Below are 18387 nucleotides of genomic sequence, written 5' to 3' on the forward strand. Positions count from 1 at the left end.
GATGAGATATATATAAAAGAAGTAGGTTCACATAACAGTATAGAATAAGGGAGAGGGCAGCTACTTTATCTAAGTGTCTTAGAGCAGTGTGTTTGAGGTGAAATTTGGATGATAAGGAGCTAGCCCTATCAACCAATATCATATGAAGACCAGTTGCCAGTATCACTTAGAACGGTTCTTCATTTATCTCTATTTAGTTCTTTTTCTGTAGGTCTTCCGATTTCTTTGGAAGGGACCTGGAGTTGCTGAATACTCTTCCTAGGTAGAGAAATAGTGAGAATAGTCAGATACATTTGCAACTAATGCTCGTATCATTTCTTTCTGCTACTCCTGCCTTTTTCTCCTATCTGTTCTCAGTATTCCTGCCTATTTTTAGATAACCATGTACATTTATATAGAAAATAGGGTACATTTAGGGTTTTTTTTTAACACCATTAGAATCACTAAATTCTCTCACAGTATATAATTTACAATTGTTATTACTGTTTTTGTCTACGTCTGCTACAACCACTAAGAATCTGTTTTTCACTGATACATCCAAGAATCTGACATGGTGCCCAGATTATAATAGATTTTCAGTGAAATATTTTGATGGCTGAATACGTTAACTCTCCAGAGTGGGAATCTTGAGAGGGAATCTGCTTGAGTTAGTATTTGCTTGGCCTTGTTCACCAGTGCAACCAAATCTCTTGGTATCTGCCTTCCATTTTTACACCTGTACCTGATGCTGGACTTGCTGACATAGTATCTTTCAAAGGCTATCACCTGTGGAACTTCCTAAAAAATCCCAGGTGGAGAAACAATGAAAGAGATTTGCAACACCCATTGTAACTATGTGAACAACCAATATCAAACGCTGTTCAGCTTAAGTCCTTAGAACCCAGATGGCATGCTAAGTATAGAGACTGCTTGTGCCATCCACACTTTTTCTTCAGCACAATTATGTTAACAGATTAGTTACAGATAGATAATACAAGTTTCTGAATGTTTTAGTGCTTTAGTTCATTATTGTAGCTTGTAGATTCTTCCCTTGTCTGCTTTCTTTTTGCAAATATTCTTTGGGGAAATTCAGAAAGGTATTTTCATGTGTGTCTGTGTTTTGCTTACTTGCCTCAAAACATGATTTTTTTTTCTTCCAAGTTACTTAGCTATATGGACCTAGAAAGGGCAAAAAGCAATAATAAAATTCTGCAGTACCAGCCTGAGTCATGTGCTTTGCCATCCTAAATTTATTTTAACACTGTTGGCTATAACCAGTGTTTCTGCATTACTTATCTGGAAGGAATACAAAACCCTTTGTAGATTAAAGAGTCAGAGTGATGATAGCTAACACTACATATACAAATATTTAGTGGCAGTATTAGTTGCTCAGTCGTGTCCGACTCTTGCAACTCTATGGACTGTAGGCCACCAGGCTCCTCTGTCCATGGAATTCTCCAGGCAAGAATACTGAAGTGGGTAGACATTCCCTTCTCCAGAGGATCTTTCCAACCCAGGGATCGAACCTGGGCCTCCTGCAATGCAGATGGATTCCTTACTGTCTCAGCAATGAGGGAAGCCCATGTGTGTGTGTATGTATATATATATATATATATATATGCCTTTTTTCCCTCCTCCCGATATATGTCACTTGGTTTTTAAAGATTTTCAGGCTCTGTTCCTCTCCCAGAGTTGGACCTTTTTTCCTTTGTTTCCATTTTCCCTGCTCTGCTCAATTTGGATTTCACTTCCAACAGTTTTTCCTCAATATGGGGTCTGTCTTGGAATAGAGATTTGAGTGGTTGCTTTTGAAAATTCATGTGTCCCAAGCTGTTCTAGCCTCTTTTGGAACTTCTCGAAGACCCTTTACACTCATATGCTCTTGGACTAGGCAAAACCACTTCAGTTTTTACTTCCTGTATTCAAATTGGCCTGCCTGGTTCCAGTGAATGTCTTTTGGATTATCCTGTTGATTCTCTTCTTACTCCCACGTGGACTCTGGTACCATATGTACCTTGTGCTATGGCTTATCAGTACCTGTTCATGTTTCAGCAATCAAGAGGATGAGAATTTCTCATTTAACTGTGTTGAGTTATTTTCTTCTTCTTCTTCTTTTTTTTTTTTTTTTTGCAATTTCCTTGATATAGATAGGTAATGGGCAGATAGATAGATACTGAGTTTTTTCTTTCTGAAGTGAAGTCGCTCAGTCATGTCTGACTCTTTGCGACCCCATGGACCGTAGCCTACCAGGCTCCTCAGTCCATGGAATTTTCCAGGCAAGAGTACTGGAGTGGGTTGCCATTTCCTTCTCCAGGGTATCTTCCCAAACCAGGAATCAAACCCTGGTCTCCCACACTGTAGGCAGATGCTTTACCGTCTGAGCCATCAGGGAAGCCCAATGTAGAAACTAAGGGATATTAAGAAAAATTATGCTACCATTGTCTCTCTTCACCTGGAACTTGACCTCACTGATTATATTGCTCAGTTTGTGAGTAGTTAAGCTTTTTTTGTTTATATTCAAAATTATAGTTTTAATTTTGTTTTAATCTGATAATATAGTACATAAAACCCCTACGATTTGGAATTTTTAAGTAGTTTCTCTGCATGATGTACACTCTCTGCTTTTCTAAATGCACTATGGATTTAGGAAAAGATTTGTTTTCCTATTTTATATGCTCCTGATTCTGTCTACTGTTTTCTAACAGATCTTTTTGAAAGTTCAATCTGTAGTTGCTGTCTCTACTTCCTCACATTACATGTTCGCCTTGCATTCTCTCTTTAATGCGAGACAGCAAAAGAGACACAGATGTATAGAACAGTCTTTTGGACTCTGTGGGAGAGGGAGAGGGTGGGATGATTTGGGAGAATGGCATTGAAACCTGTATAATATCATATAAGAAATGAATCGCCAGTCTAGGTTTGATGCAGGACACAGGATGCTTGGGGGTGGTGCACTGGGATGACCCAGAGGGATGGTATGGGGAGGGAGGTGGGGGAGTTCAGGATTGGGAACACATGTACTGTACACCTGTGGCGGATTCATGTTGATGTATGGTAAAACCAATACAATATTGCAAAGTAATTAGCCTCCAATTAAAATAAATTTAAATTAAAAAAAAAAGAACATTCCCACCCCTTCATTGAAAGTACATTTGTTTGTTACCCATGCACAAGGTTGATGTCAAATTTAATATTAATAGTCATATTCCTATCTTCATCTTACTCAACCAACAAAACCAACCAGGACTTTCTTCTTGCAACATTCCTTTTTCTTGACATCCTTGAGACAGTGCTCTCCTGATTTCCTCCTACTTAATTGTACACTTTTTTGTTAGTTCTGATAATGAGGAGGCCCTAAACTTCCTTTTAGTTTTAAATGACTGATATCCAGTCTTTACCAGGCCCTCTCACCTTTCGCTCCAAATTATGTGCACATTAACTTGGTTTTGTCTGCAAGGATGTTATCCTTGTACAAGCTACTATCATAGCTAGAAAAATCCAGTGTCCTTCTTGTTAATGTCCCTGCTTTTCTTTATCATCTCTTCCTCACCCAGCAGCCAGAATGTTTTTCTTGAGAGTAAGATCATGTTATTATATGATTTAGCTCTTATAAAACATTCCAAACTGTTTATCATGCCAAGGACCTAGGTGAATTAACCCCAGCTTGTCACACTGTACTCATTTTTAACTATTCTTTCTGTAGCTCACAATACTGCAGCTGTTATGACTTCAGTTTCTTAAACATCTCTAGCCTAAGCATGCTATTCTCTAAGCCTCAAATTCTCTTCTGACAGATCTTTCTGTGGCTTTACATTGCTTTGTGTCAGCTTACATATGGCTTCAGTAAGGCTGGCTGTAACTGCCTTATCTAAACTAGCTTACATAGCCTTCTACTTCATCATATCACCTTATTTTTCTTCGGAACATTTGTCATTATCAAAAATTATGATATCCATTTATGAGTCTGCCTGGTTATTTTCTGTCTCCTGCTATTGGGATGCCAATTCCAAGAGACAAGGGGCTCCGCCTTATTTACAAGGTTGTCACCAGCTCCTAGAACAGAGCTTGCTTAAGCAGTATTTCTTTGAATGTTTCTTCATGATTTGAATGACTGAATAAATTCATTTTGTGTCTGCTTGTTCAGATCAGTTATGAAAGAGAGACACATATTAAAATTTTACTATTTAATTATGTGACCTAATTCTTCTTGAAGTCCAACTTTGTGTTTTCACTTATTTGGCCTGTATTTTGGTAGATATAGGTTTATTATTTTTATGAATTATTTGTGTCTTTTATGTTTTATTAGACCAGGTTTTGAGTTTGAATTTCACTTTGGTACTTATGTTATCCTTCATGGCTTCATTGTTGTTGTTTTTAAGAGCCCATTTTTTTTTTTCCTCACTTTCCTTTATATTTTGACTATAGACGTGTCACTGTTGTGGATGTGCTGTCTATAGGAAACATAAAGTAAATTATGCCTTTTAACATGCTATGGAAATCTCTTTTGATGAGGATTCAGTCTCTTCATATTTAATGCAACGACTTCTATACTTCCTCTTATTCTTTTATTTTTAAGCTTATTTATTTTGTTTCCTTTTTCTTTTCTCTATATTTGCTAATTTATTCAAGTCTTTATTCAGGTTCTTTTTCTTTATTATTTAGATATTTCTCAACACCGTCTAATTTTATCTTCCTAATCCAATTTATCTTAAACCAATTTCATTTATTAGGACTTCAAAATAATTGTCCTTTTAAAGATTATCCAGTTAGTTCTCAACTGCTGTATTTTGAATCATCTCACTATGGTTTTAAAGTTATTGTTGACAGTATTATTTGGTAAGTTCTGTTTGTAAGATACTCTCATGAACAGTACCTGGGGAGATGATTCATCTGTATCATTTCCATTTTAAAAGATGTTTGTTCTTAAATTTTTAAAAATGTTTTCACCTAGAACCAATCTCCTACAGCAATTATCTTTCCTCAGTCTCTGAGTAAATGCTTTGTAATTCTTCAAATGCTTAGAAGCGTTTTGGAAATGAATGTTGTTATATTTAAGCTTTCATGTATATACAAAAATTTAACTATCTTCTCGACTGGCTATAATTCTTTGTTTTATATAAGAAACAGTATTTCTTATTTTAGAATGCCATTTCAATTCCTTGCCCTGAAAACTGGTACAATTGTGAAATTCATTTCCTTTGTTTTCCTTCACTCATGGATTATATCCCCGTCTGCCTTTCGTCTAATGTCTGAAAATGGTTTTTCTGTATATTTTATATAGTTTTTAGTTCTTTAAGATGAGAGAAATCTCATCTTTGTTAGTCTGTTTTCACTGAAAGTGGAAATTGTATTACATATTTTTGAAAGATTTTCATAAAAGATTAAAAGAGAAGGAGATTTCAAGAACTTAATTATTCACCTCCAGCTACCTGGAAAAATTCACTAATGTTGACCAGCTCCTTTATACATGATGTAAAAGCATGATATTTATTGTATTATGCCTACTATATACCAAATTTTATGGTAATAATTCTATTTCTATTCATTGAGTTAGTCTTTCCTCTAACACAATGAAGTGGATGCTTTTATTATTACCATTCACACATGGGACAAAATAGGTTAAACAGATTTTTAGAATATTTACACCTAATAAGTGAAAAATTGGATTTTCATATCAAGTATTCTCTACTCAGATGCTGCATTGACTAGTACTGCTGCTGCTGCTGCTAAGTCGCTTCAGTCGTGTCCGACTCTGTGCGACTCCATAGACAGCAGCCCACCAGGCTCCGCCGTCCCTGGGATTCTCCAGGCAAGAACACTGGAGTGGGTTGCCATTTCCTTCTCCAATGTATGAAAGTGAAAAGTGAAAGGGAAGTCGCTCAGTCTTGTCTGACTCTTTGAGACCCCATGGACTGCAGCCCACCAGGCTCCTCCGTCCATGGGATTTGCCTGGCAAGAGTACTGGAGTGGGGTGCCATTGCTTTCTCCGATTGACTAGTACAATGTATAATAATTCTTCAACAAATGTTTTACAATATGATCTCTATAATGTTAACAAAAGTGGAGAACAACTTTATTGACTCTCTTCTGAAATCATTAACATGAAAATATAAACTTTTGATATATTTTATTCTTTCAGGGGTTTATAACAAAATAACTGCAGCTTCATTAGACAAATAATACACAAGAAAAACCAGTTCCCTCTGTTTCCTTCATAGAGTTGAAGTTAAGTTTTTTATCTCATAAACAATTATCAATTGTATTGATAGAAACGTATGACCATTATTAGATGTAGAAGTGTATTTGCATGTTTTAGGTAGACATATTTCATAGGATTTCAAGTGACAGTCTTAGCATACATTACTGAAGTAATTTTAAAATAGTTTTCTTAAAGCATTTAGTGTTATAGCCTGTGAAAAGGTTGTCTTCAGTTTTTGGATCTATGAAGTGTTGTCAATGAAATTTTGGTTCTAGCACATATGATTTATAATATGGTAATCCAAATTTCTTGATGATTTAAAAATATTGTATTTGCAAATGCCGTGAAACATCACCACTTCGAAGAAGAACACAGATTCAGTAAGTTTCAAACTTCCTTTTGTTTTGATTTTTCAGATTGCGTTCTCACAGCACAACACAATCATGGATCTTGTGCAGTTTTTTGTCACCTTCTTCAGGTAATTTGCTTTTATTGACTTTGAATGTGTTAAATCTGTATTCTGATGTCCTGTCAATCTGTTAGGTAATATCAATTCTTTAACCTTGAATATGATACAGTCTGTCTTGTATAGTTTTACGTACTTAAATATATACCGCAGAGCAGAAGAAACACATTCGACATGCACTGTTGCAGGATTATTTTGCTATACTGCTATTTAATAGCTAGTTAATTTAGTGGAAAGAAGATGACAACCCTGTGTTCTACGTCACATAAGTAATTAAAGCCTGTTTTAATTAGTGAAATTAACAGTTTTCATCATATTGATTAGGTATGTTTCCTAGCATTAAAATAAATTTCTTGGATTTCTTAAGTTATTATTGTATTTAGCAATGTGATACAATCAATAGGGGATGAGGAAAAGGATGTATTTTTTTGCCCTCAAAGAGCATGTAATCTGGAAGTACTAAATGTGACCTAGAATATACCATAATTTCCTTGAACTTCAGTTATTTGAGATGTTAACAGTAGGTTCACTGAAAAGGGTTCCGTAACTAAATATGTTTGGAAAATACTATGTATACCAAAGTTGAATAGGTCTCTTTTGGTTTGTTTTTAACTGACTTCCTCAGATTTTTTTCTCACAGTTTTTAATGTGTTCATTTGCAGTGTATTGTTCTTAAAGAGAGGATAGAGCTTGTAGCATTTCTCAAAACCTAAAAGTTCTTTTCATAAACATTTGTGTTCACTTCCATAGGATGTAAATAAACAGTGGGTGAGGGGAAGAAGCTGAGTTTCAGTGATAGAATATCTGAGACATGGCATCTAGTTGGGTGGGGTGGGGGTAGCGAGGGAAGTTCTCGAGGGAGGGCACACATCTATACATGTAGACGATTCACTGCCTTGTACAGCAGAGACTAACGCAACATTATAAAGCAGTTATACTCCAATAAAATAAAAAGAACTAGTTGGTCAATGCAGTACTTAAAAACAACAAAAAAAGAAAGAATGTTATCTTTATTAACATAAATGATGTGTACAGCTTATACTGATCCACAGGATTCCTTTGTGTGAATTAGACAATCGTGTCTCCTCCTTCTGGTAGACATAGCCCCACATCACAGCACAAAGATGCAGGTGATTTTGACCTTCGCTCACCAAGTTGTCTGGGCTGCTTTATACAATAAAGAAAGTGAAAGTCGCTCAGTCGTGTCCGACTCTTTGTGACTCCATGGACTATACAGTCCATGGAATTCTCCAGGCCAGAATTACTGGAGTGGGTAGCTGTTCCCTTCTCCAGGAGATCTTCCCAACCCAGAGGTTGAACCCAGGTCTCCCACATTGCAGGCATATTCTTTACCAGCTGAGCCACAAGGGAAGCTTTGTACAGTAAAGAACCTGTTAAACCCAGTCCTTGACACAGATGGTATGCCCAGTACTTCCTCTGCACCTAAGTAAGTGATAAGTATTGGTTATCTTATCAAGATACCATACAATACTTGAATTCCTAATCCCTTATCCACAGGAGTGAGCAAACATTTTTCTATAAAGGGCTGGTTAGTAAATAATTTCAAGATTTGTGGGCTATAAGGTGTCTGTGGTGCTAAAGCAGCCTGAGTCAGTTTGGAAACAAATGGGAGTGATTATTTATGTTCCAAAAAACCTGTATTAGATTGAAAATAGCTGGTAGCCTGAATTCTGGGCTTCCCTAGTGGTAAACAACCTTCCTGCCAATGCAGGAGACGTGAGAGACCTGGGTTCCATCCCTGGATGGGGAAGATCCCCTGGAGGAGGTCATGGCAGCCCACTCCAGTATTCTTGCTTGGAGAATCCCGTGGACAGAGAAGCCTGGTGGGCTACAGTCCACAGCGTCACAGATTTGGACACTACTAAAGTGACTTAGCGTGCGCACAGGCTGAATCCTGCCTGTGGACACAGTTTGCCCAACCACTGATTTAACTTATGCCTGAATGCCTTTAATGGCAGGAAACAGAACATCTCTTGTGATAGCATTTTCTGTCTTCAGAGAATTAGTTGTTCTTTATAATTGAGATGAAATCTGCCTCCCTGTGATAGCTATTCTAATTTACCCATATGGGCCCATACAAAGCAAGTCTAATTCCTTCATCTCCATTTATGGCCTTCCAGTTTTCTAAACTCTTTTCTCCAATTCACACATTATCTGTTCAGTTATTTGCTTCTTGTCAGAATCCTTGCCATGTTAGTCACCTTGCTCTGAGAACAATCAGGTTGTCTGTCCCTTAAAAACATTAATTTCTGAAATTTAATGCTGAAAACATATTTCTTACTAACACTGCAAAGTTCATTCATATTTAAATTTGTCCCTTAAAGAGTAAATTTGAGGAAACATCTTAAATGTATTTAAACATTTTCTGATTTTATACTTGTGACTATTAAGGGATATTAAAACCTAATGACATTATAATGTTTTTGAAAAGTGTTAGAAGTTATAATCGAATGAGCTTTATTTAATGCATAAAAATAAGTTTTTGACAGGATAATGTAGATGTTAATATACTGAAAAGTTTATTTGTATAAAAATTCACAAAGCTGAATTTATAAATTATTTAAATATTTAGGGTTTTAGTTTAAGCTTTTGAATTTGTGTGTGTGTTTAAGTTCAATAGCTCTTTATTAAGTAAAAGAAAGCAAGTGTTAATGTGTACCATGTCATAGAGGTGATCCTATTTATTATGTTGGCATCACAGACAAAGTAATATACTCTAGTTATTGTGTGAGATAAAATGTATTTGATGGGTTTTTTATCATTTAAATTTTTTCAGTAGTGAAATGTAAATTAGATGATTTTAAAATTGTCTCATTGTTAAGGAAAATCATGGACAGAATACTTTTAAGGTTATTTTTCTATTAAGTAGACTTACTGTTAAATTTTAAAAGAGAGTTTTAGACAGTTCAGCATTTATGGACATCCTTCAATCAGGCCACTATTACTGCTATTGCTGTCTCTGTGTTCCTGAAGTAGTATAGATGAAGTGTCAGCCTTTCATTTAGCCAAGTTTAAAGGAGGCCAGTGCCAGTTTTTTAACTTTTATATTGGGAGTAGTTCTGGTGGTAAACGTAATTCAGTCAGTATTAGTGAGATCATTTATAGTCACAGCCTGGCTCTGGCCTTAGCTTTCAGCGCCATCTAAGCAGATCACCTGAGAGTGAATTAGCTCAGTCATGTCTAACTCTTTGTGACCCCATGGGCTATAGCCTACCACGCTTCTCCATCCATGGCATTTTCCAGGCGAGGATGCTGGAGTGGGTTGCCATTTCCTTCTCCAGAGGATCTTCCTGACCCAGGAATCAAACCCAGGTCTCCAGCATTGTAGGCAGACTCTTTACCATCTGAACCACCGGGGAAGCCTAAGCAGATTACCTAGTACCTCTAAATCTCAGTCCTTTTAGGTTTTTATTTTGTATTGGAGTATAGCCAATTAACAATATGTAATAGTTTCAGGTGAACAGCGAAGGTATTCAGACATATATAAACATACACATACGCATATGTCCTTTATCATAATAGAATTAAAAGGTGTTGTTAGAGTCTGTAGTATACAGTAATATATAACAGTGAGTAATTAAAAATTGAAAGAAATCATTTAAGAAATAAAGACTTTTCTGGTATGTAAAATGGAAAAGCAAGTCTGTGTGAATCTGAAAAGTCTCAATTTTTTAAAGAAGTTCAGCCTGGTAAATTAAATGGAGATATAGCAAGGACCCTGTACCATTTAGACTTTTTAATGGTGGTTCTAATTTTCACTGTCCTACAAGGATTACATTGGAGAAGGCAATGGCACCCCACTCCAGTACTCTTGCCTGGGAAATCCCATGGACGGAGGAGCCTGGTGGGCTGCAGTCCATGGGGTCGCTAAGAGTTGGACACGACTGAACAACTTCACTTTCATTTTTCACTTTCATGCATTGGAGATGGAAATGGCAACCCACTCCAGTGTTCTTGCCTGGAGAATCCCAGGGACGGGGGAGCCTGGTGGGCTGCCATCTATGGGGTCGCATAGAGTCGGACACGACTGACGCTACTTAGCAGCAGCAGCAGCAGCAGTGCAAGGATTACATAATGTTTTTGATTTACCATCTTGACCAAATGGAGGATATTTTCAGAGGTTGCCACTTGGTTTTTCCTACTGTGATAGATCTTACCTCACAGGCCAGAAACGCAATGTAGGGGTTTACTCTAACCACTTTGTACATAATTTCTAATTATACACTTGAAAAGTAAGGAAATTATCACTTGTTGTTCAGTCACTAAGTTGTGTCTGACTCTTTGTGAACCCATGAACTGCAGCCAGGTTTCTGTGTCCATCACTATCTCCCTGAGTTTGCTCAAACTCATATCCATTGAGTCAGTGATGCCATCCAACCATCTCATCCTCTGTTGCCCCCTCCTCTTGCCCTCAATTTTTCCCAGCATCAGGGTTTTTTCCAATGAGTCAGTCAGTTCTTCACATCAGATGGCGAAAGTGTTGGATCTTCAACATCAGCATCAGTTCTTCCAATGAATATTCAGGGTTGATTTCCTTTAGGACTGACTGGTTTGATCTCTTTGCTATCCAAGGGACTCTCAAGAGTCTTCTCCAGCACCACAGTTCAAAAGCATCAATTCTTCAGCATTCAGCCTTCTTTATGATTCAACTCTCACATCTGTACATGACTACTGGAAAAGCCATGCTGCTGCTGCTTCTGCTAAGTTGCATCAGTCGTGTCTGACTCTGTGCGACCCCACAGATGGAAGCCCACCAGTCTCCTCTGTCCTTGGGATTCTCCAGGCAAGAACACTGGAGTGGGTTGCCATTTCCTTCTCCAGTGCATGAAAGGGAAAAGTGAAAGTGAAGTCGCTCTCTCGTGTCCTATTCTTAGCGACCCCATGGACTGTAGCCTACCAGGCTCCTCCATCCATGGGATTTCCCAGGCAAGAGTACTGGAGTGGGGTGCCATTGCCTTCTCCATAGCTCTGACTATATGAACATTTGTCAGCAAAGCGATGTCTCTGCTTTTAAATACACTGTTTAGGTTGGTCATAGCTATTCTTCCAAGGAGCAACTGTCTTTTAATTTCATGGCTGCAGTTACCATCCACATTGATTTTGGAGTCCAAGAAAATGAAATCTGACACTGTTTCTACATTTTCCCCATCTGTTTGCCGTGATGTGATAGGACCGGATGCCACTATCACAGGGTGGATGTATAGACACAGTTTCCCAGTATGAGCCAGGATTTAGCCAGAATTTGTTATCTGGACCCTGGAGACACCCCAGCTCTAACAAGGGGCCATGGTGGTGATCTGATCATTGGCTAGCTGTGTCATCGCTAACCTTGTGTCTTATAGTAGTGAAAATATCTATTAATTTGTCTTACACTGAGTATGTACCCATAAATATACTTGTGTATATACCCAAATAAACACAAATCTCTTTATAAAGTAGTCATACACATGTTCCTTTGGGAATCATTTTATACACTTTCCAAGGTGTTTCAAGACAACCTTTTTTTCTGTGAACTCAGCTACCTGTTCAGTCAATGGATTCTGGATTTGTAAATTAACTCATCTTGGAACTGAGCAGAGGATCACAATCATCTCTTGGGGCAACTACCCTCAGCCTTTACCCCTCCATTCCTACTTCAAGTAATATTAAGGAGCACCATTGTTAGCCGCCCACCTATTTTGCCCCTCGTATAGATACCATCCGTTATCAGTCACCCCACAGTTCTTTGTTGGGCAGCACCCTTGTCTGCTTCTCCAGGCTTGTTAATCATTATCCTAATTGTGACCCTGGATTCTGACAGTTAAACACTGACCCTTGGTCTTTTTCACTTTGGAACTCCATCATTTAACGCCTAGCTCTGTCACTGCCTCTCCTATTGTCAGCTTTGATCTTCAGAAGAAAGCCATCACTGAACTTCTTAGTGTGCCCTTTCATCAGCAGATTCCTCATGGCCTCAGTGAATGGTGCGTCCATGGAAAGTAATCTTCTGGTAGTTCTTCTGACCTTACATAATACATTCTTTCTGGCACATTTCCTCCTGTCAGCCTCTTTTATCTTTCTCTTCCATCTTCTCAGGGAACTCAGGCATTTCCATTTCACTTTGCATTGGCCATTGCTTTATCCAGACTTCTAAGAGTCACTTCTTCTTCAACTTTGCACTATCCCCTGGAGTCTTCCATGGGGTATTGCATTTCCTGGTCCTGAGACTGTGTACCAAAATTCATGAATTCTTGCTGATTCCATCCCCCAGGATCAGATACCACTGATTTCTAATTCCTGTTATACTCTCCTAGCTGTGGCCATTACCTGCTAGCCAATTCTTGCAACTCTTCCAAGTATATAATCTCCTTTCTTTCTTATCAGGCCAAGATGCATTACTACTACTACTAAGTCACTTCAGTCGTGTCCGACTCTGTGTGACCCCATAGACAGCAGCCCACCAGGCTGCCCTGGCAAGAACGCTGGAGTGGGTTGCCATTTCCTTCTCCAGTTTTCCTTTAAAATCGGAGGAAGTTACAGTTCAGTACAGACAGGCAAAGTCGTATCCGTCTCTTTGTGACCCCGTGGACTGTAGCCCACCAGGCTTCTCTGTCCATGGAATTCTCTAGGCAAGAATACTGGAGTAGGTTGCCATTCCCTTCTCTATAAAGATGCATTATACTGTCCTTAAACCCTAGGTATCAGTCTGGCAAGCAGGAGAGGAGACGCTGACAGCTTGTTGAGGGAACGACCCTATTGTTTCTATAATTTTTGAACTGACTTCCTCAGAAACATCCATCTAGATATTTCATTTTAGATGTTCCTATCTCATATTTCAAGAGCTCCAATTTCCCCAACCACGGCCATTGTCTTTACATAAGAGGACTGCTCTAGCTGAGCAGTCTATCGTCTCTGGAACTCCGCAGCTCTCACCCTTGGATCATTACTCTGCTGCTCATTCGTATTGGTTCTTCCACTGTCAGGGATAAGGGTCTGAATTAAAGCTATAAAAGAGACCCTCTGGCTCTTATATTTAGCCTGTAATATTTGTTAATGGCCTTCAGTCTCTCATTAGCCCTTTGTAGGGTTAATGCAAATATTCAGTAATTATCCAACTCCACTATCTTTTGAAAACATTTTTCCCAGATCGTCACTGGTGAAATCTTTAGCAGTTGAAGTCTTCTTCCAGGGATGACTCAAGCAACATGGATGGTTTCCTTTTAGCCTGCCAAGTAGTGAGTGAGCCAATTACAAATCTCAGTTTTACCTCCTGATATCTCAGACCATGAGTCCTCAGAGAAGTGGAGATCAGAATGGCATCGGCCCTGCAGTAAATGTATTAGGGGGAACTCTTGTGACGGAGAGATCAGGGCAGAAAGGGAGAGATCTTTTAGACCACAGTGCCAATCTGACATTCGTGAAGTAGAGCAGGAAGAAAGGAAAGTTGAGTGAAAGAGCCTAATTACAGTGCAGTGTAATTTAGATTACATTGCAGTCCAAGAGTCTGACAAGGTCAATGTTGAGTCCTCAAGTCAAACTGCGTGTAGAGGAGTTACTCATCTCTCAGGATCAGGTCTTCTTGCTGTCACCGCGATGCTCAGAAAGTGCGGCCTCTGTGATTACTTTCTGTCTCTATGATCTTTACTAATCTAGTTATCTGATGTAAGTAAAACCATATAATACTTGTCCTTCTGTAACTGGTTCATTTCACTTAGCATAATGTTCTCGAGGCTCATTCATGTTGTGATATATGTAAGAATTTCCCTTCTTTTAAGGCTGAATTATATTCCATTATATGTATTATATATACCACATTTTGATTTTCCATTCACCTGTTGATGGACACTTGAGTTGCTTCCCTGTTTAGCTGTTGTGAATGATACTTCTATGCATATGAATATATAAGTATGTATTCAAGATCTTGGTTCAGTTCTTTTGGGTATATTCCCAGAAGTGAAATTGCTGAGTCATATGGTAATTATGTTTTTAACTTTTGAAGGGCCTCCATACTGTTTAATTGTACCATCCACATTCTCACCAACAGTGCCACGGATTCCGATTTTTCCATATTCTCACCAAACACGTGCAATTTTCATTCTTTCCCTTCCTTCCTTCTTTTTGATAGTAGCCATCCCAGTGGATGCAACTTGGCATTTCTTTATGGTTTTGATTTGCATTTCTTTAATGATTACTGCTGATAAGAACACTTTCATGTGCTTATTTGTCATCCATATGTCTTTTTTTTTGGTCTGTTCTTTTGCCCATTTTTATGCCAGTATCATACTCTCTTGATTACTGTAGATTTGTAGTAAATTTTGAAATCTGGAAGTGTGGATCCTCCATCTTCGTTCTTTTTCAATATTTTTTCAGGCTACTTGGGGTCCTAAAATTCAAATGGATATGGGAATCCAGATAATTATGTGAGCTTTTCCCCTTTTTGTTAATATGGTGTATTACATTGATGCTCTTTATATGTTAGACCATCCTTGCATTTCAGGAATAAATCCTTCTTGGTCACCATATATAATTCTTTTAATAATAATAATTTCCCTTTTTCTGTGTCATTGTTCATAAATGACTTTGGTATCAAGATAATGCCGGTCACATAGACTGAGTTAGGAATTGTTTCCTTTTCTTTAATGTCTGGAACAATTTGAGAAGGATTGGTATTAGTTCTTTTTGAAATGTTTGGTGGAATTCATCAGTGAGGCTATCGTCCCCAGGCTTTTCTTTGTCAGGAGGTTTTTGATTACTGATTCAGTCTCTTTACTAGTCATAGTTCTAGACGTTGTCAGTTTTTTCATGATTCAAACTTTTGTGTAGCTTTTGTGTTTTCCTAAAATCACAAATTCCTAAATTGTCCATTTCATCTAGGTTACACAATTTGTTGGTGTGCATTTGTTCATAGTACACTCTAATAAATCCTTTCTATCGTTATAGGATGAGTAGTATTATCTATACTATATTTATTTTTAATTTATTTTTAGTAAGTTGAATCTTCTTGCCTTTTTTTCCCCCTGATTAAATCTGGTCAAAAGTTTGTCAGTTTTGTTTTTCTGTTTGAAGAACCGATTGCTGGTTATGTTGATTTTTCTCTATTATTTTGTATTTCATTTATCTCTGTTTTAATCTTTATTATCTCCTTCCTTTCGCTAACTTTGGGTTTAGTTCTTTTTCTGATTCCGTAAATTTAAAGTTAGATTGTGGATTTGAGAGCTATTTTTCCATGAGAGCATTTATAGTTAAACTTTTCTTCCTTAGCACTGCTTTCACTGAGTCCGATCAGTTTTAATATGCTCTGTTTTCATTTTCATTTGTCTCTAAGTATTTTTCTGATTTCCCTTGTGATTTCTTCTGTGAGCTGTTGGTTGTTCAAGAGTCTGGTGTTTCATTTCCCCAAATTTGTGAATTTTCCAGGTTTTTTTTCTGTTTATTTATTTCTAGCTTTATTTTGCTGTGGTTGAAGGAGATACTTTTCATGATACCTATTATTTTAAATTTATTGAGACAATTTGTGACCTAAAATATAGTATAGCCTAGACAGTATCTCATGTGCATTTGAGAAGGATGTGTATCCTGTTGTTGGGAATGTGTTTTATATATGTCTGTTAATAGTTGATTTATTGTGTTCTAATTCTCTGTTTCCACTCTTCTGTTTATCTGATGTTCCTATCCATTATTTAAAGAGGAGTTTGAATTATTGTTTTAACAATTTTGAATTCTCTTTGTCTCTTGTGAAATTTTGGTCTTAATTTATATCTTGTTTTATGTAGGCTTAGTATCATTTTGTTAGAATTTCCTTCATAAATCTATTTTCATTACTTTCAGCATTTTTTATCTTATTAGATTTTAAATGTTTCTTGTACACCGCAAATATCTGGACATTGTTTATTCTGTTTTAATAATCTGAAAAATCTCTGACTTTAGAAGTGACAGGTTTAATGAATTTCTATTTATTGTGATTACTGATGTATTTTAGTTTTTTCTTCATCTTTTCACTTTTTAAAATGCTTTCTCAAGTCATCTTTCTTCCTTCTCCCCTGCTTTCTAAGAAATTGACTATCCTTTTAATATCCTTTATTTTTTTCCTTTTATCAGTTTAAGAATTATACATTTTATATTTTTTCTTTGATGACTATATTTAAATTTTAACATGTATATTTTTTCTAACCAGCATTAGTGTTAATCACTGTCTTTTTTTTCCTACTCCTAAATCATATAGGAACACTAGAAAATTTGAAACTTCCGATTTTACATACAATTGTCTAATTTTTAATTCATTTTCTAATTTCTAATTTTAATTTATTTTTTAAAATAGCCTTATTGAGATATGTAAAGTGTAACGTATCTATTTACATCATAAAATTCAATGGCTCTACAGCCATCTTCACAGTAATTTTATAACATTTTCATCACCCCCAAATAAACTCTATACACATTTGCAGTCATTTCCCATCCCTCTCAAGCATCCTAAGTTTTAAACAGTCACTAATCTAGTTCCTGATTTCAGTGTTGACCATCTGGTGATGTCCATGTGTAGAGTCTTCTCTTGTGTTGTTGGAAGAGGGTTTTGCTATGACCAGTACATTTTCTTGGCGTAACTATTAGTCTTTGCCCTGCTTCATTCCGCATTCCAAGGCCCAATTTGCCTGTTACTCCAGGTGTCTCTTGACTTCCTACTTTTGCATTCCAGTCCCCTATAATGAAAAGGACATCTTTTTTGGATGTTAGTTCTAAAAGGTCTTGTAGGTCTTCATAGAACCGTTCAACTTCAGTTTCTTCAGTGTTGCTGGTTGGGGCATAGACTTGGATTACTGTGATATTAAATGGTTTTCCTTGGAAATGAACAGAGATCATTCTGTCATTTTTGAGATTGCATCCAAGTACTGCATTTCGGACTCTTGTTGACCATGATGCTACTCCATTTCTTCTGAGGGATTCCTTCCCGCAGTCGTAGATATAATGGTCATCTGAGTTAAATTCACCCATTCCAGTCCATTTTAGTTCGCTGATTCCTAGAATGTCGACGCTCACTCTTGCCATTTCTTGTTTGACCACTCCAATTTGCCTTGATTCATGGACATGACATTCCAGGTTCCTATGCAATATTGCTCTTTACAGATCGGACCTTGCTTCTACCACCAGTCACATCCACAGCTGGGTATTGTTTTTGCTTTGGCTCCATGCCTTCATTCTTTCTGGAGTTATTTCTCCACTGATCTCCAGTAGCGTGTTGGGCACCTACTGACCTGGGGAGTTCCTCTTTCAGTATCCTGTCATTTTGCCTTTTCATACTGTTATGGGGTTCTCAAGGCAAGAATACTGAAGTGGTTTGCCATTCCCTTCTCCAGTGGACCACATTCTGTCAGATCTCTCCACCATGACCCACCCGTCTTGGGTTACCCCATGGGCATGGCTTAATTTCATTGAGTTAGACAAGGCTGTGGTCCTAGTGTGATTAGATTGACTAGTTTTCTCTGAGTATGGTTTCAGTGTGTCTGCCCTCTAATGCCCTCTTGGAACACCTATCATCTTACTTGGGTTTCTCTCACCTTGAGTGTGAGGTATCTCTCCACGGCTGCTCCAGCAAAGTGCAGCCACTGCTCCTTACCTTGGATGAAGGGTATCCAACCTAGATAGCATATTCAAAAGCAGAGACATTACTTTGCTGACTAAGGTCTGTCTAGTCAAGGCTATGGTTTTTCCTGTGGTCATGTGTGGATGTAAGAGTTGGACTGTGAAG

At 37.6% G+C, this 18387-nt stretch overlaps 1 protein-coding gene across 1 annotated transcript in view; it reads left to right on the top strand.

Moving 5' to 3' along the window:
• Positions 1 to 18387, top strand: part of ATRNL1 (attractin like 1) — an 802972-nt gene that overhangs the window by 326391 nt on the left and 458194 nt on the right. Inside the window, exon 25 of the mRNA XM_012102986.5 lies at positions 6595 to 6656. Coding sequence (XP_011958376.3) covers positions 6595 to 6656 — 62 coding nt within the window. The remainder of the gene's footprint in view (positions 1 to 6594; positions 6657 to 18387) is intronic.

The sequence above is a fragment of the Ovis aries genome, chromosome 22, assembly GCF_016772045.2.
Source record: "Ovis aries strain OAR_USU_Benz2616 breed Rambouillet chromosome 22, ARS-UI_Ramb_v3.0, whole genome shotgun sequence".
In the NCBI taxonomy this organism is placed as follows: Eukaryota; Metazoa; Chordata; class Mammalia; order Artiodactyla; family Bovidae; genus Ovis; species Ovis aries.